The sequence below is a fragment of the Plasmodium falciparum genome (assembly GCF_000002765.6).
Source record: "Plasmodium falciparum 3D7 genome assembly, chromosome: 14".
NCBI lineage: Eukaryota > Apicomplexa > Aconoidasida > Haemosporida > Plasmodiidae > Plasmodium > Plasmodium falciparum.
The window spans coordinates 1,041,642-1,062,500 of record NC_037283.1 but is presented as its reverse complement, the minus strand read 5'-3'; the positions used below and the strand labels follow the sequence as shown (position 1 = coordinate 1,062,500).

The 20,859-nt window shown below is 18.0% G+C and overlaps 5 protein-coding genes across 5 annotated transcripts; 1 reads left to right on the top strand and 4 right to left on the bottom strand.

Annotated features, from left to right (window-relative positions):
• Nucleotides 1-108: 108 nt before the first annotated feature.
• PF3D7_1427200 (selenoprotein) lies at nt 109-696 on the bottom strand (the record flags this gene model as incomplete). Its single annotated transcript, XM_001348389.2, has 2 exons — nt 109-136; nt 320-696. The coding sequence occupies 2 exons, from the start codon at nt 694-696 to the stop codon at nt 109-111; spliced, it is 405 nt and encodes a 134-aa protein (XP_001348425.2).
• Nucleotides 697-2,376: 1,680 nt separating this feature from the next.
• On the bottom strand, nt 2,377-6,339 carry PF3D7_1427100 (lipase, putative; the record flags this gene model as incomplete). Its single annotated transcript, XM_001348388.1, has 1 exon — nt 2,377-6,339. The coding sequence occupies one exon, from the start codon at nt 6,337-6,339 to the stop codon at nt 2,377-2,379; it is 3,963 nt and encodes a 1,320-aa protein (XP_001348424.1).
• Nucleotides 6,340-7,906: 1,567 nt separating this feature from the next.
• Nucleotides 7,907-11,416, bottom strand: PF3D7_1427000 (conserved Plasmodium protein, unknown function; the record flags this gene model as incomplete). The annotated part of the gene is made up of 1 exon (XM_001348387.1): nt 7,907-11,416. One exon carries the CDS (start codon nt 11,414-11,416, stop codon nt 7,907-7,909), a length of 3,510 nt encoding a protein of 1,169 aa, XP_001348423.1.
• A 768-nt stretch (nt 11,417-12,184) lies between these two features.
• PF3D7_1426900 (cytochrome b-c1 complex subunit 6, putative) lies at nt 12,185-12,451 on the top strand (the record flags this gene model as incomplete). Its single annotated transcript, XM_001348386.1, has 1 exon — nt 12,185-12,451. The coding sequence occupies one exon, from the start codon at nt 12,185-12,187 to the stop codon at nt 12,449-12,451; it is 267 nt and encodes an 88-aa protein (XP_001348422.1).
• A 459-nt stretch (nt 12,452-12,910) lies between these two features.
• PF3D7_1426800 (conserved Plasmodium protein, unknown function) lies at nt 12,911-19,444 on the bottom strand (the record flags this gene model as incomplete). The annotated part of the gene is made up of 2 exons (XM_001348385.2): nt 12,911-18,597; nt 18,883-19,444. 2 exons carry the CDS (start codon nt 19,442-19,444, stop codon nt 12,911-12,913), a joined length of 6,249 nt encoding a protein of 2,082 aa, XP_001348421.2.
• Between the last annotated feature and the right edge of the window lie 1,415 nt (nt 19,445-20,859).

The following is a 20,859-nucleotide window of genomic DNA, read 5'->3' as shown; positions in this document are numbered from 1 at the left end:
ATGAGTTTCATTTATTCTCTTTTCCATATTTGTTTGACAAATTATAAATATGATTTCTAATTTTTTCCTTTTATTATTTTATTTTTTTGTACTTTTAATTCATCCAAATTATCGTCAGGATTTGCGATTATTGTACCTAAAAAAAAAAAAAAAAAAAAAAAAAAAAAAAGAAATATACAGACATGCATATACATATTATATTATATTATACACATTATATTATACATATTATATTATACACATTATATTATACATATTATATTATACATGTTATATTATACAATTACATATATATTTTTTTTTATGACAATTTACAAACCTATTTTTTAATGACGGCCTATAATAATTTGAGTAATCATTTAAATGATTAAATGATGAATTGTCTTTAGAACCCAACTTTGGTTTTGCTTGGTCTGCATCTTTTTTTTTCTCTTCATTTTTTTTAATATTTTGTTCTTTCATTTTTTCTTTGTTAATCATCATTTCTTTATCTAATTCTTGTAATTGTTTTTCTCGTGATAATTTCATTTTTATACTTATTTCATTATTCCTTTTAACTTCTGCATCTTTTTTATTCTTTTTTAATATCTTATATATAAATATTAATAATGATATTCCGATAAAGATATATATTATATTCTTTGTGGTAAAGGACATCATATCCTTTACATTTTTCATATTTTCATTTGTGTCCATTTTAATTTATTATAAACATATAATATAATAAGTACATATTTAATTAAACATTCTTTATAACATAATGATGGATATATAAAAATATAAATTAGGATAACCAGTTTACAAATTCATTTACTATTGTTCTGTTCATCATTAAAATACAGAAATATAATTTTTGTTCATACTTTTATAAAACGGGTTACTATATTTAAGGGGTTAAATAAATATATTCAAATGTTACTTTTAAATATATATATATATATATTAAGGGGGATATAAAAAATAAATATATAGGATATTATTATTTTAAAAATGCATGTTCATATGAAATAATAAAAAATATAAATAAAATGTTAGAAAAAAAAAGAAAAAAGAAAATAAAATATATTCGTTGGTTAACCGTGCCAAAGATTAAAAATTATTAATTACTTTGACATTTATATATATATAATATAATATATGTACAATATATGTATTGTTTTTTTATTAAAAAAAATTAATATTTTATATAAAAATAATTAAATAAATATTTATATAATATATTAATATATGCATTATATATATATATAATATATATGTTTATATTTTTTTTATTTGATTCTCTCTTTATTATTTTTACATATTGTATCATAATGAAATATATAAAAAATTCAATATAATTCACGTACTTTAATACCATAAAAAAAAATATATATAAAATAGTTATTTTGTTAATAAAATGATTAATATACCTTTCGTCTTTTTCTTAATTTTTCTAACATACCCTTCAAGAAAATAAAAATTTTCCAATTTTTTCGTAAAAAGGAAAATTCATAAAATAAATAAATATAAATATAAATATATATATATATATATATATATATACATATAAGAATCTTCTGTACTTATAAGAAAAGACATGATAAAAAAATTCTTCACCAAAAAAAATTATAATTTTAAATAGTAATAAAATTCAACAATTAAATTACTAGCCTTTTATAATAGAAAAAATCTTTATTATGTCGTGGTGTTCAGGGTTTAGAATGAGCAAAATATATATATATATATATATATATATATATATACTTTTTCCTTATTTTATATTTTTTTTACTATGTGCTTTATTTATCATTATTTTTTTATGTATATGACGGCACAAATCCATAATTAGACAAGTGTTTTATTATTTTTAAAAAAATAATATATATCATCATATATTGTATATGTTTCACATTAAGTGATTGAAAAAATATATATTTAAATTTATAAATATAACATAGGTCTATAAAATGTTTATATATAATATCATGTTTTTTTTATGAAATTAACATAATAAATTTCATCAAAAATGGGTAACAAAGAAAATAAGAAAACAAAATGATGGGTATAAAAAATATATAAAAAAGAAATAAGACTAAAAATAAATTTATATATATATATATATTTATTTATTTAATTAATTACAATTATTAAATGTAATAAAATTTCTAAAATTCTTATTATATATCAAAATTAATTAAAATTTTTTTTAATTATATATATATATAAAAAAAAAAAAAAAAAAAAAATGAATAAACAAATATATTTAAAAAGATATACTTAACAACTGGAATATAAAATAAATTATTAAAACTTAATATTCCACTTAAAAATATATTTATATATATATATATATATTTTTTTTTTTTTTTTTTTTTTTTTTTTTTTTTTTTTTTTTAATTAATTATCATCACAATTTTCATTATTCGGTAATTTCTTAACCATTTCTCCATTATATTTTTTATGGAATTCTTTGCATTTATTCATTAATTCATTATGTGAAAAATCAATATTTTCAAAAAGGAAGAAAGGAACCATAAAATAAGTTCCCCAGTCGGCTTCATTAACCCATCCTGACAAGAGAGTTAAAAAGACATAATAAAAATAATAGTGTGTTTGAAGAATATGAAGTTCTCCTAACTCTAAGAAAACATTTTTGTTAAAAATATATTTGGCAAAAACATATAACATAGAACGCTGATGATTTTTTACATTAAAAAATTCAACTGCGTTAAAGACGCTTTTACCAAAATCATAATTTAATTTTTTTAATTGTTCCACTTCAAAATTTATCATTAATTTTCTTTCTTCATCATGATTAACAAAATCATTTATTCCTGGAACAGCCATAATTACACGTACAGGATCATGGTTTATATTTATGTTATTTATAATAACGCCACTATTACGGAAATCTTCATAAAAGGTAGAATCTTGATATGTCGGTAATCCAAAAGTTATTGAATAAAGTTTTAAATTTGTTCTATTTTTCAAATCCATAATTTTGGAAAAATAAAAGGAACTAATTTGTGCCAAAGCAGCACCAAATGAATGACCGGTAAATATTATAGCATACGGAGTTTCACTTGTATATTTTGATTTATTTTTTAATTCATTTAATAAAACTTTTTTCAATCCATCTAAATACGGTTTAACTGTTTGTTCAAACATAAATAAATAACCTTTATGTAATCTTCCTTTACTTAAGAAAGGATATGGTGTTAATTCATATATTAGATTTGTTAACCAAATACTTGGTGACGATGTACCTTGAAATGTTATTATTTGTTCAACTATGTGATAATTTTTTTTATCATAATTTGATATAGGGAAATTTTTACTTCTTTTAAGTGACATAAAGAATTGAACTTGGTCAATATATCTAAAAAAAGTATATTCATCATCTTCTATTTTATGTAAATTCATAATATGCGGAATTAATGCACTTCCAATATGTTCCACATACCATGGATTTGAAACAAAATCAGCTGCTTCCCAATTTTTTACTATATTCCACATTTTTGATATCAAATATATTTTATGAATAAATAAATATGCCATATACCATGTTTGAAAAATTTTTCGTCGACGTTCGGTAGGTTTTGTAACATCTTCTACTAAATCAATATCAATTTTGGTTTCTAAATCTACAGGTACAAATATATCCATTACTTTTTCATTAAAAAAATCAAATATTGGTAAATCCACTACTTTTTTAGTTGCTTTCATTTCTTCAACTTCCTCCTTATTTAAATAATAATGTTCTTTATAATAAGTGACACAACCTAATAAAGCAAGGGTTATCAAATTGATTAAATTATACCAATCCTTATTTCTTGCAATCATATTATTTACACATTTACCTAAATTTAACTCTTTTTTAGATTCTTTTACAATTTCTTCATTAAAAAGAAAAAGGATATCGAGTAAATTTGATTCATCAACATTTCTAATACATTGTTGTACTGATAAGTTTTTAAAACTTTTCATAACTTTTAAAAATATACGATATAACATAGATTTTTGATTTGTTATCTTTATTTTATTAACATACGGATGTTTTCTTAAATGATGTGATAAATGACAAATCTTTTCTACTAAAGTATTTTTGAGTGGCAAATAATCACCATCACATTGATTTACTTTTAAAAAATATTCTTTAAAAACTGTAGGATCAATATCTATTTTACTTAAATCTGCATAATATGATGCTTCTTGAAGAGTTGGATTATCGTCTTCTTCTAAAGGAGATGTAAAATTAGAATACATATTATCACTTAATTTTAATTCGTTTACAACATATAAATTATAAAGCGAAGTTGTGTAACCTTTATGATATTTCAATTTTAAGGCATATTCATTTTTATATGTTATATTTATTAAATTTCTTCTACCAATTATATAATCATAAAATTCATCTAAATCATTTTCCTTTAATTTAGCATTATAAAATTCTAAATCATCCTTATATTTTACATATATATTAGGATAATTTCTTTTACTATATGAATCTCTTTCTTTTTCATTCTCATTAGATTCATCAATTTTACGATATACACCATTAATTTCATTATTTTCATTTTCTTCTTCTTCTTCTTCTTCTTCTTCTTCATCATCATCATCATCGTCATCAGTTAGTTCCTTATGGTACTTAATTAAATTATTTATGGCAATCTCATATTTTTGTTCACGTTCTTTATCATAATTTATTACATTTTCTTGTACACATTCTTCTTGTACGTTAGTATCATTTTCTTTTTGTTTCCCTTCATCTGTATCTTTCTTATTATCACTATTATTATCATTATTCGATGTATCATCTATTTGTTCATTAATATCACTTTCCTTTTTAATATTATTTACTGATTCTGTAGGTATGTGTTTTTCTTCTTCAGTTTTATCGTTATTTAATTCATCTATTTTTTCATCCTTTTGGGCATAAGTTTCCTTTTTATTTATTATTTCTTCTTTATTTTCTTGATTATTATCAACATTATTGTTGTTATTATTGTTATTGTTATTATTATCAACATTATCATTATTATTATTATTATTATCATTATTATTGTTATTATTATCATTATTATTGTTATTATTATCATTATTATTATTATTATTATTATCATTATTATTGTTATTATTATCATTATTATTATTATTATTATTATTATTATTATTATTATTATTATTATTATTGTTATTATTATTATTATTATTGTTATTATTATTATTATTATCATTATTATTATTATCATTATTATTATTATTATTATTATTATTATTATTAATATTATTATTAATATTATTATTATTATTATTAATATTATTATTAATATTATTATTATTATCATTATTATTATCATCATTATTATTATCATCATTATTATTATTATGATTATCATTCATATTATCATTATTATTATTATTATTATTATTATTATTATTATTATCATGATTATCATTATTATAATTATCATTTATATTATCATTATTATGATTATCATTTATATTATCATTATTATGATTATCATTTATATTATCATTATTATTATCACTGTTGTAGTTATTGTATTTCTCGGTATCTACTACATTTTCATGTTGTTGTTCATTATTTATAATTACACTATTGTGCTCATATTCATTATTATTATTATTATTATTCAATATATCTACGTATATGGCTCCAGTTTTTTCTTCATTATTTTCCTCTTCTTTAATTAATTCATTTTTTTTAACTACACTTTCTTGGCCGTAAGGAGTAAGCGAAATGCTCTCCTTAGAATTTTCTTCTATGTTGTTTTTACTTTCGTACATTATAGAAATGGAATCATTATTTTCATTTGTTGTTTGTCCATCTTTCTTTTCATTAATTATTTGTCCATCTTTCTTTTCATTAATTATTTGTCCATCTTTCTTTTCATTAATTATTTGTCCATCTTTCTTTTCATTAATTATTTGTCCATCTTTCTTTTCATTAATTATTTGTCCATCTTGCCTTTCATTTATTGCTTGTCCATCTCTCTTTTCATTTATTGCTTGTCCATCTTGCTTTCCCTTAATTGTCTGGACAACTTTTCTTTCTTTTTTCAGATGATCATTCTTTGTTTCTTGTGCTGCATTATGTTTTTTTTCATAATTCCCTCTTTTATCTCCTGGTGTTTTTAATATTTTTTTATTTAATATCTTCTTAGAAAAGAAGGGTTGCGACCCTCTTAAGATATGTATATATTCAGAAGAACTATCAAATGTATGTCCTTTTATATTTTTTCTATTAAATGATGAATCACAATATATAATCACAACTTTAAATATATAAGTTAAATAGAAAAGATATAGAAAGGAAATTATCACGCATGGTAACATTTTCTAAACACTATTTTTTTTTTATTCTTATAATCATACATGCTTAAAATTGACAAAATATTTATTTCTTTTTTTCATTATTATTTTTTTTTAAAATACTTTCAAGAAAAAAAAAAAAAAAAATTATACAAATTTTTTTTTTTTTCTTTCCCTTCAAATATTTATAGATTCCAAAAAAATATATATTTTTTTAAACAACATATAACATTATTATAAATATATATATATATAATATAAAAAAAAATATATATTATTATATATATATATATATATATATAAATAATATATTTTATAAATATATTATATTATTATATATATAATATGAATAATATATTTTTTTCTTATTTAATAAAAAACAAAAATGAAAAAAAAAAAAAAAAAAAACATCAATTTTTAAATATTATATTATTTCATTGTTTTTAAAAAATATATATATATTTAATAAAATACAATATAATTATATATATATTTATATATATATATATATTTTTTTTCATTCGTAAATAACATAAAAAATATACAACAAAAAAAAACCCACATGCAAAAAAAAATTATAAAAATTTGTATATTTTTTTATTTTTATATAAAAAAAAACCCAAGAAAAAAAAATATTTTATTTTGATACTTCATATTTATAAATATATATATAATATTTATATAAATTATTAAAAAATAATAAAATATATATAAGAATATATAGAGTGCGTTGAAGAATTATAATAATAAAAATTACGTATATTTTTATAAAGAATCATATTTTTTTTTATACTACATCTTCATTTTTTTTTTTTTTTTATGTAAAAATATAGTACATATTAAAAGATAAGAAGTTTTTATAAAAATTTTACCATATATTTTATAAATATTATATATAACATAAACAAACAATATATTACAAAATATTTATAAAATATAAATATAATAATAATAAACAGTTATTAATATATTTATATATATATATACATTACATATATTTTATTATTATAATATATTTGTTATATATAAAGAAATGATGAATGAATTTTTTCCATTTACATATTATAAAAAATAAATAATATAATTCATAATTTTACTATGTAAATATTATAATTTATGTTAGAGAAAGAGAATACAAAATAATGTTATAAAATTATTATAGAAAGATATAATAGGGATATTCATTGAATATATATATATATATATATACTCATTTATATATATAATTATTTTTACCATCTGAATAACATTGAAATTTTTTAGAACCGAAAAATAATGTTATAAAAATATATAGAGAATAATAAATTATTGTTTTATATATAAATAAAAATATCAAATATTTTTATATTATTCAAATTTATAAAAATTATGTACAAATTATTGAAAATTATTTTTATAATATAATATATTTTTCACTTTTAAAAACATGCATACTTTATAAAATATAAAAATGAAGTACAAAAAAAAAAAAAAAAAATTATATATATATTATATATATATATATTATATATAATTGTACACCTAAATGTTATACATGTGAATGGTAAATATTATATATTCCCATTTAATTTTATTTTATTTTATTTTTATTTTATTTTTTTGGATTGTTATGTACATTATTATCCTGAAAATATTTTGTATAATTGGCACCTTTTTTAAAAGTAAAATATTCGTATTGAATATTTTCATTATTTTCTTTTTTCTTTTCAACTACAAAATTTGATTCATCTTTGAAATGAAAAATCTTATTTTCTTCTTTTATGTTTTCATCATTATTATTTAAAATATCAAAATTTTTATCTTGGTTTATTTTTGCATTGTTTTCTAATGAATTAAAATTACATAGATGTTTATTATTATCATCAGTTTGTTTATTATCATTTGTAATTTGGTTAGTAGTATAAGTTAATTGTTCATCATGATTTCCATAATCATCTTTTGAGTATTCTGATCCTTTTTTAAAACTGACTGAAAAATTCACAGCTGATTTATCATCTGTATGAAAAGAAATATTTGAATTTAAAGAAACAAAATCTAATACATATTGTGCTTGGTGTATAGTATAAATTCTTTTTATTAAAGATCTTATATTATTTGTTGGTGTTTTAATTAATGTTTTTATAACATCCTTTATTATTTCTTCATAATTTAATTGTAACTTTGAATTTTGAAATATAGATTTTACAATGAAAGAAAATTTTATTTGATCATATATTTCTTTTTCAGATCTTTTTATATATTCTTCATAACATAAAATTTTATTTTCTTTATTTTCATCGTTTTTCATTTTCATTTTATTCAAATAACTACTATATAAACGTTTTCCCTGTGCATGAAATAATGTCATAGGTATATTTAAAGAAGTTATTTCCATTAACTTTTTATAAGCTTCCATTCTTCTTTCTTGGACACATTTGCTCTGAATATCTTTCATAGCTCTACTTTCAATATCTTCATATAATTCATCTATTGTTTTATTATATTTTTTCAAAACATAACCTTTCACATCTTCATTTCCTTTTTTCCTTATTTTTATATCTAATACTTCTATTTCTAAAACACATTTTATTAAATCACTTTCTCCTAGTATATAATCATGTAAATTGGTATCCAGATTAGAATCTTTATTTTCATTTTCATTGTCATTTACATGTACATTTTGATCTTTGCTATATTCTTCATTAAAATCATATAAATTTTGAAATATTTCTTTTGTCTTATCTTCTTTTTGATTGTATAATTTTTCATCCAGTGAATTTATATCATCTTTTAATAATTCTTTTAAGTATTTATCAAAGTTTTTATTAAAATGAATTTCTTCATTTTGTTCCTCTACAACATCTTCTTTAGTTTCTTCTTCTATTTTATTTATCCCATCATTTGCATTTTCCTTTATATCATCTTCTTCTTCTTCTTCATCATCATAAGTAATATTATGATCACTTAAAATTGAATCGATGCTTTGTTCATTATTTTTTAAGTAAAAATAATCGTTACTATTAAGGTCATTTTTTTTTTGTTCATCTTTATTATCATCATTATTTTCATATTGTTCGTTTTCGTTCCTTTTCAAAGACTTTTCTAATGTATGACTATCAAAAAATTTATTTTCATTACTTTTTAGTATTTTTTCTATTTTTTGTAAAAATCGATTATTTTTCAATTTTTTAATTTCCGTATAGATAATTTCTTTAAATTTCGTGATACTATCCTTATCTATTTCTTTTAGATTAATAATCTTTTCATCAAAATCTTCTTCTTTGGTCTTTTTTCTTTTTTCAAATCCTTTGTGTTCTTTTTGAAAATATTCTTTAAATAAATTAACAGGTATATATACAGTAATATTTTTTTTCTCATTTTTACTCATACCTAATAAAGATTCATTAAATCCTAAAGGATTAAAATTTTCTTTTACTGAAATAGTTTCATTATTCATTGAAATAACATCATTAGGTAATTGATATCCTTGTCTAAAATAATTTGTAAAATCTGCATTTTTCAAAAATTCATAATGACTTTTATTTTCATAAGAATCATTAAATAACTTTTCATCATTATCATCATTTGTTAAATTTTGTTCTATATATTTATCTGAATTATTGATAAAGTTTTCTTCATCTTTATCTATATCGATCATATTGTTAATTTTATTATTTTGCAAAAAATTCTTTTCATAATTACTAATAATAATTTGTTCTTTATTTGTATTATTATTTTGATCTTTATTTTTCTCATTTTCTTTTTTATCTTCTTCATTTGTACTTAATCCATTTGTTTCTTTCCTTTCTTTTTCTAAGTTGTTTATTTTTCGTGAGCTTTCTTGTTTGTTCTCTTTTTTTTCTTTATCCTTTTTTTTTTCTACATTTTCGTTATTTCTGATTCCATCAAAAAGTGTATCTCGATTCTGTGTATCCATTTTACAATATTCATCATAATATACATTACTAAAATTATACACCCATCCTCTTGACACATTCACCTGAACATCATTATTCCACTCAACCTTGTGGTTTTTATCCGTTTCTTCTATAACATCATTTTTATTTTCGACAATTTTTAAGAATTCTTTAAAAGCTGTACCTTTTTCATATGGAGGAATTTTTACTTTTATATCTAAATTAATGTAAGGTTTTTGAAATATAATGGTTGGATATTTATCAATAGAAAATTTTAAAAGAATATCATCAAATTTAGTTATACACAAATGATCAACATTATTTAATAATCTGGGAGATCCTATTAAATGTAAACCTTTTACACTTTTATAAACTTTGATAATATCATCATTAACATATTTTAAAAAAATTTTCATATATTCATTTTTATCTATATAATTTATTAAATTATTAATTGGCACATCATTTAAATATGAATATTCATATTTATTTTCCAAGAGTTTCTTTTCTTTATATTCCTTTACACATAAATCATAATAATATTCTCTCAATTTACTTTTTATATGTACTTTTAATAAAATGTCACTAGTTTCATTTTTTTCATCAATATAATCAATTGATAAATATTTCTTTTCAATATTATCATTCAAAAATAATTCTTTTTTCTTTTCTATCAACTTTTTTTTTTTTTGTTCTTCTATATTTTGTTTATCACTATTATTTTCAACGAAATGAATAATGCTTTTTTTAAATTTATATATATTCCTTATTTTGGATAAAGGACAAAAATATTCATTCCATTGACCATCATTTTTCTTACACTTAACTTTTAATTTTAATAAAGGAAGAAAAAAAAAAAAGTTTTTTTTATATCTCAAATTGTTAAGGATAATTTCTTCTACCTTTTTTTTGGAAATTAAATCATTCTTGGAAATTTTTTTGGGAAAACCATTTAATACACCTGTTATATTAAAATAACAACAGTTGTTATATTTTACATTATATATATATATTTTTTTTTTTTTTTCATTAATTTTATTATTTAATAATACACTTTTTGAATTAAAGGGAACAATGGGTCTTTTCTTAACATGTTCGTTATATTTATAAACTGACTGATAGTAATGAATCCCGTTAATATGAAAAATGAAATAAATAAAAAACCAAAATTTCTTCTGAGTGATTAATTTAAAACCTAAAACCATATTATAGTGGTATTTTCACATCTATATATATATATATATATAAATATATAAATACAATTCTTTTCTCACATTTTATAAATAGCTACAGTATGATGTTTCGTAAAAGTATATATTCACAAGAAATTGTATATATGCGACATGTATATATATATATATATATTAAATATTTTTTATGAAAAATTCATTTTTTTTTTTTTTTTTTTTGTGATATTTTAAGTGAAAGGGCGAGAAAATATTATACGAAAAATTTTTCATCACACAAAATGAAGTATGCATGTATATAAAATGTATATATATAAATATATATATAAATATATATATATATATATATATTTTTTTTTTTTTTTTTTATTTATTTTATTTTTTTTTGTTCCTAATTTTAGCGCATATTTTATATATATATATTATATTGGAAGTTTATGTATATACTACATAAAATAATATTTACACTTAATATTGTAATGGATAAAAAAATATGTTATATATTTTTATTATGCAATAACAAAATATATAATGAATGTAGCAAAGATATTTTCTGTACAGTTAATATAAATATTATAAATAAATAATAATGTATGCTATATATAAATTTTTTATTTTTTTAATATTTTTTAGATAGTATATATGTGTAATTTTTAATATTACAAAATATTACAAAATATTGTCCGTACAATATTTTAATATAAAAATTATTCCTTTTTGAAAAAAAAAAAAAAAAAAAAAAATAAAGAAACATTACATATACATTTAATTTTTCATTTTAATAACATGTCATATCCATACTATACAGAATTTTTTGTCCGATATCCAAAATTTAAAGAAAGGGATGAAAAAGATCGAACTGTTGATCCAAGAATAGAATTAGAGAAAAAATGTGCAGTCAAATGTGTAAGACCAGTTAATGAATATCAAAATTGTGTTAGTAGAGTGAGGGCAAGAACAGATAATAAGGGAAATTGTTTGGGTCAATATGAAGAACTGTATATTTGTATTGATCATTGTGTAGCGAAGGATTTGTTTAATTATTTAGCCTAGCATATAATGGATATAATAATGAAAAGATGATACATTTAATGTGTTATAATAATAAGTCAAAAAAAAAAAAAAAAAAAAAAAAAAAATACACATTATATGTTAAATATTTTTATTTTAACATTTTAATATATATATATATATATATTTATTTATTTATTTATATTTATTTATTTATTTATATTTATTTATTTATATTTATTTATTTTTTTTTATTCGTATAAATGCTTTTTTTAAAACTGTTTAAAAATATATTAAAAAATTCCCATAAATATATATATGTTAATATATTTAAAAATATATTAATAAAAAAAGAAAAAAAAAAAAAGTTCATATTAAAAAATGAACAACATGACAATACAGAAACAAATGTTTAATAATCAAATGAAATCATTAAATGGTACAAATATAAATAAATAAATAAACCTATATATATATATATTTTTTTTTTATTTTTACTTATTACAAAAAAGAGGGTGTTTTAATAAAAGAAACGGTTGTGTCCAATTGGTTAACACTACAGTACATTCTTGTGGGACTATTATACATTTGGCTATGAAAATTGTAATCAACATAATCTATAATACATTCTTGAATAGTTTGCTTTTTATTATTTGAATGTAATAAAAGTGACAACTTATCCTTATTAAGCATATTATATTCTTGATTTGGTTGAGAAGATAATAAGGTGGTTTCATTTTTTTTACTTTTTAAGGAAGTTCCAAAATTTGGATGATATGCATTATTTATAATATTTTTATTATGTTTACTTTTTATAGTTCTATGAAAATTTCTTGCTGATATAGTTTTATTTAATCTCTGAAATTTCGAGGCATTATTCAATTTTTTATCATACATATTTTTATTATCATTTAGACTTACATTTTTAATAAAGTTGTAAAAATATTTTTCATATTTTGGTTTTATAAGTATTTCTTTTTCTTCTGATTCAAGGATCATATTAATAATTTTAAATATTTTCTTTTCATTTAAAGTATTATTAAATATCTTAAATAACCATATTCCTTTGTTAAATAATTCTTCACATTTTTGAAATAAGTAAAATAATTTTTTATTAAAAATCATTTGATATCTTCTTTTGTATATTTTCTTAATAGCTGTTGAAAAGTTCATATCAGTATATGGAATTTTTTTTTGTTTTCTTTCTGGATTAACACAAAATTTTTTAAAATAATTTTCTTCTTTATTAATATTAAAACTATGACTATATTTTGAACGTCGTTCATTTGAATTTATATCAATATTATTATCATCACTGCTATTCTTATCTGAATTGTTTTTCAATGTGTGTATACTTTTTTTCCAACTATGAAAATATTCTTTTTTGTTTAATTCGCTTGTGGATTTATGTTCTGGGCAAATTGGTTCCACTTTATTAAATGGATGTCTTTCCTCTGTATTATTATTATTATTACTATCATTATTAGTACTATCCTCATTATTACTATCCTCATTATTATTACTATCATCATTATTATTACTATTATCATTATTATTACTATCATCATTACTCTTATATTTATTTTTAAAATAATCCTTCATAGGACATATATATATAGTATTATTCCCCTCCCTAAAATTAATATACACATCATTATTTATATCATTATTATTCATTGTTGAGTTTCCTAATGGAGAATTGGTACATTTATTATTAGCTGCCATTAAAGATTTCAAAAATTTATTATCTTTTTTTTTCTTTTTTCTATGGAACTTTTTTATTATATGAAACATTTTTGATAATACTTCTTGTATTTTTCTTACATATATTAACTTCGAATTCACTATAGAATCAATATATGATATAAAAAATACTTTAAATGAATTTTCCAAAATATCTAGTATACTCATATTTAACAAATTATCTAGATTTAATTCTCCAACAAAAAAAGTATTAAATGGACATTTCCTTTTTTTTATTTGATCAAAATTATCTTTTACATAATTAAACATATTTTTCAAAAAATCATCATAAGAATAATATTTTCTTTTTATTTCTTTATATTTTTCTTTTATATAATATATATCAATATTAATAAAATGGCTATATTTTATACAATTATAACAATATTTCAGTACTTGTTCTGAGGTGTATAATTTGCCTATATTTATTTTATACCATTTCAAAAAATCATTAAAATGATATGTATCCTTATTTTTAATTTGAAGGATTTCATAAATTAAGGTAATCATATCATCTTGATCATTTACATTTCTTGTACCTACGTTATTTTTGCTTATAAACAATTCCATATTATTTAATGGATAAGGGAAAAAATTTGATATAAGTAATTTTCTTTTTTTATGATTTCTGATTGTTAAGGGCGTATTATTACTTACATTATTATTATCTTTACAATTTTTTATATGATTGATCGTGTTAATATTATGACTAGAATCGTTATAAACGGCACCACACATGCTATTGTTATTATTATTATTATTGTTATTATTATTATCAATATTATTATTAGTACAGCTGCTGTTATGGTTACTTTCATTATCATGATCCACATTTACATAGACCTGGTTTTTTACCAAAGAATCTGTACTTCCCTTCATATATTCCATTTCATGATTAGATGAACTGTCATTTTTATTTATATTTTTTTTCCATGCAGCATCATTCAATTCACAAGAATAAAAAATATTTTCATCAGATATATTTCTTCTTGCAATAGTAGAAGAACTGCAGCTTTTACTAATAATATTATTATTACTATAATGATTATTATTATTATTATTATTATTATTATTATTATTATTACTATTATTATTACTATTATTACTATTATTATTATTATTATTACTATTATTATTATTATTACTATTATTATTATTATTACTATTATTACTATTATTATTATTAATATTATTGTTATGAGATATGCTTGTATTAGTTTCATTATCATTTATATTTGAATAACTATCCATATTCGAATATTCATTTATTAAAGAACTATTATCATCACTTTCAAGATAGGAACAACTTAGTGAATTTTTATTTTTTAATTGATTCTTCATTTCATTAATTTTAAACTGTTGTGTTGATATATTTAAGGCTTTAATATATTGTGAAAGCAAAGAACAGGAATATGAATATATATTTAGAGGACCATATGATAAATATAAATAATCATTAAATATATATTCTCCATTTTCATATTTCATTCTTAAATTATCAAAAAATTGATTCCATATATAATATACTGTTTTTATATTACTTGAATGACTTATTAAATAAAAAAATAATATAACAATTTTTTCTTCCTTATGACATAAAAAATATTTTTCTTTAATCATTAGAAAATCTTTTATAATTTGTTGCAATTTTTCTTCTGCTTTTTTTTTTTTCCAATATTTCTTTTTAAAATCTAAATATTCTTTCTTGTTCCTTGGTTTCCTGTATAATAAATTTTTTCTTAAAAAATGGGGACTTTTATTATTACTTAAGAAAAAATAAAAACCATCATACATACTATATGTATCGTTGTTATGAGTATTGTTATAAATACTACTATTATTATTACTATTATAAATATTGTTATTATAAAGATTGTTATTATAAACATTGTTATTATAAAGATTGTTATTATAAAGATTGTTATTGTAAATATTGTTATTATAAATATTGTTATTATAAATATTGTTATTATAAATATTGTTATTATAAATATTACTATTATTATAAATATTACTATTATTATAAATACTGCTATTATTATAAATATTACTATTATTATAAATACTGCTATTATTATAAATATTATTATTAACATTATTTATATTATTATTATATATATTATTATTATTATTATTATTATTATTATTATTATTTGTGATGACAGTAGAACATCCACTATTTTTGTAAACATTATTATATCCATTATTATATCCATGATTATTCTGTGATAAAGAATATACATTATCATATTTATGTGATGCATCAAATATATTTTTATGTACATTACTAACATCATTAATTCCTATATTATTATGTGCCAAAATTTCATGAGTATAAAAAGATTCATGATAATTATTTTTTTTTAAATAGGAATTATTCATTATATTATTTAATTCATGGTCATAAATAAATTTACCCTTACTCCACTTAGTATTTTTCCATGGCTTATTATTATTATTATGATTATGAAAATGATTATTATTGTTATTATCATTCCATTCATATATATTTTTTTTATTATTACTAAACATATTATTCAAAATTTTATCAATATAATATCTTGTTGAATCGTCTTCTACATTGAAACAACTAAAAGATGATATGCTACTATCCCTTAACCATTCGGAATTTTTCATACATATATTTTGAACTAAATAATTCTGAAAAGACATATCATTATCATAAATGTTATCATAGTTATTATCACCATTATTATTATTATTGTTATTTTGTTCGTTATTTTGTTCGTTATTTTGTTCGTTATATTTTTCATTATTATGTTCATTATTTTGCTCATTATTTCGCTCATTATTTCGCTCATTATTTCGCTCATTATTTTGCTCGTTATTTTTCCCATTATTTCTCTCATTATTTCTCTCATTATTTCGCTCATAATTTTGCTCATTGTTCTGTTCACTGCTGTGATCATTATTTTGTTCATTATGTTGGTCACTATTATAACCGTTACTATATTTGTCATGAATTTTTTTTTTTAAATCAACTAATTCGTTATGATACAATTTTAGGATATTTTTTAACAAATAACTATTTCTTCCTTTATATTTATCATTATTTATAAATCTTATTTTCCAGGTATTCATTATATTTTTTTTTTCGTTTTCATTTGTATCTAAAATTTTGTGTTGAATATTACTAATAAAATTTAATACATAAATGGATAAAAATAAATTACTTTCGTTTTTTGGTATATTTTTATGACTTCTTAAATTATTATATAATCTGTTAATATCTTCATAAGTCGTTCTTTTCTTTTTCATTTTTATATGTTCATTATTTGATAAAGGATAATTATTATATGGTGATGAATAATAAAAAATATTATCAGACATATTATCTTCTTCATCATCTGATAAAATATTTGTTAAAATAATTTTTGTACGTTCATTTTTTTCATATGTCGGTTTGCACATATTATTTTTTATATTATATAAATAATGAGTAACCGTACCTATTTCTTCTCTAATTATTTCCTTTTCGTTATGTATTTCTTTTGTATTTTTAGTATGGTTATTTCGTTTTTCTCTATCTTCATCTATTTTTTTTTTCTGTTCAAAATCATTATATTCTTTTTTCTCCATCGAATTTATCATCATATCATAATTATCTTTCACACTATTAGTATAATAACACAGATGTACCTTGTTCCCATAATATTTATTTTTTTTAATAAAATTATATATATGGTTTAAAAAATAAATGGAAGCTTCTTGATTATTCTTTTTATTATGAAACAAATAATATTTTTTAAAAATATTTGTTTTCTTTTTCATTTTATGATTATTATTTTTATGATGATTACAATTATTTTTTTCTTTTCCCCTCACTTTATTCTTTAATATAAAATAATTCTTATTTTTTATATTAAATCCTTTCCAATTATTATAACAAACATGTGGTTTATCAATTAAATAGATATTCTTTAAATGCACATTAATATTATAAATATTTCTACCTTTTATATTTGATAAATGTAAAAATAAACAAAATAATGCTACTAAATGATCAAAGGTAAATGATTTAAAATAATTATAATATTTAAAAGAATGATAATTTACTTCAAAACCAACACCTTTATAAATAGATATATAATTATTTTCTTTTTCATAATTACTATTGGAAGTAAAAGTATGAAGACTTTTATTAACTTCTTTATAGTCATCACTCATTATACTATATTTATGATTAGGTTTAAAAGGATTTATACATTTATAATATGTATAATCACTAGTATAAAAATGACCTTGATATACATGTGCATTCTTATCAATTATAACAAAAGTCGGTAAAGAAATATCTAACTCACTTAAAGCTAATTTTAAACTATTTAAAATTAAATTGCTGATTGAAAACTGATCAATATTAATGCACTGCTCTTCTTCTACATTACTTTTATCTGTAATTTCGAGTTCCACATATTCATTAACTACAAAAAGGAAGCAATATAAAAAAATATATAAAAATATATAAAAATATATAAAAATATAAAAAAATATATAAAAATATATAAAAATATATAAAAATATAAAAAAATATATAAAAATATAAAAAAATATATAAAAATATATAAAAATATATAAAAATATATACAAATATATACAAATATATATATAAATACAAGGAGACAAATAAACATAAGGTACATATATATATATATATATATATATATATATATATTGATTTATTTATATTTATTTTTTTTTAAAGTTACCAAAAAAAAATCGCTGTATGGGAAAGGTACGAGCTGGGAACAAAGTTATTTCTGAACAGTTCAGGTTCCCATGTAAACAATAAAATGAATTAACAATACTAACATTTTTATTATAAAATGAAGTACTTGCATCATTATTATTACCACTATTATTACTATTATTAATATTGTTACTAATATTATTATTATTATTATTATTATTGTTGTTATTATTATTATTATTATTATTGTTATCAAAGGGTATAATTTTTTGACATTTATTATATGGGTAATATACATAATTTAATTTTACACCATATTCTTTCTTAATACTTTTTTTTAAAAAGTTACAGGTGTCATCTACCGTTATTATTAATGATAAAGGAGCTAACGGTTTTTCTCTTTTCTCATTATTTATAAATGCATATTTTTCTTCATATTTTCTTTTCGTTTCTAATATATTTAATTTCTTTAAACTTACTAAAATGTCTTTAGTAAATATTTCAAAATCACTAAGTCGTGTAAAATCTGTATAATCATCCGTATAAATAGTTTCTATTTTATTCCTTTCAATATAATTCATTCTTTATAAAAAGTATAAATATATATATATATATATATATATATATATATATTTGCTTATATATGTAATTCTTATTATTTTTATTTTTTTATTTATCTCTTTTTAATTTTTTTATTTTATTTATTTTTTTTTTTTTACTTCATAATTCTTCATATATATAATATATATATATATATTTAATATAATATATATAAATTCTATAATCAATTCAAGTTCAACAATAGTTGAAAATTATCATGATTCTTTTTCATTTTGTATTTAAAACAAAAAATATTATATAATAGAGAAAAAAAAATAAATAAATGAATATAAATATAAATATAAATATATATAAGAATGATGGTTCATAATAAAAAAATAATAAATAATATATAATATATTTATATAATAATATTAACAAAATATATATTTTTTATATTTATTAAACAATTCTTTTTTATATATACTTTATTATTTTTTTTTTTTTCCTTATTTTTAAAATCATTCATTTCAAAGCAATAAAAAAAAAAAAAAAAAAAAAAACATGTAAATATTTGATATATATTATATATTTTTGGTACATTTTCTTTTTAAAATATTTATTAAATTTTATATTCCTTTTTTTTTTTTTCCTTTCTTCATTATTTCCTTTGTATATATATATATATATATATATGTATATTCTTTTTTTTATATATATTATATTATATTCATATTGTTCTACATATAAAATAAATAATAAAAAACATATTTATATTTTATTATAGAAATCACACGTTTATTTTTATTATTACATTATTTATTAAATTTTATAATATTATAAATCTATAACAAAAAAAAAAACGGGTGCTAAATTTTATTTTTTATTTATTTTATTTTATTATATTTTATTTTTCTTTCTTTTATATGTATCATTTATTAATAACCTTATAAACAAAAAAATATATAAATGTAATAAAAAAATGAAGTAAAAGGATACCTTTTTCTTATAAAAAAAACATATAATAATATTATTATATTAAAAAAAAAGAGAATATTTATATAAATATATAAAAATTTAATGGGTAAATCCATTTTTTTTTTTTTTTTTTTTAATTATGTATATAGAAGTTATATATATTGAAGAAATATTATAGATAAATATATATTATTATATATATTATTATATATATTATTATATATATATATGAAAAAAAAAATAATTTTTAAATAATGTTTTATATGGTATATTATATATTTTATATATATGTGTTGCTACAAATTGGAGTTTGTTAAAAAGTCATTCTTTACAAAAAAAATAATACAATTAATACGTAGAGAAATAAATTATCTACAGAAAAACAAAATAAGTAAAACCTTAAAAAATGTTTATATATTTATTCATTTCTGTTATACCAAAAAACTTGAGAATATTTAAAAGAAAAAATTTAATTTAA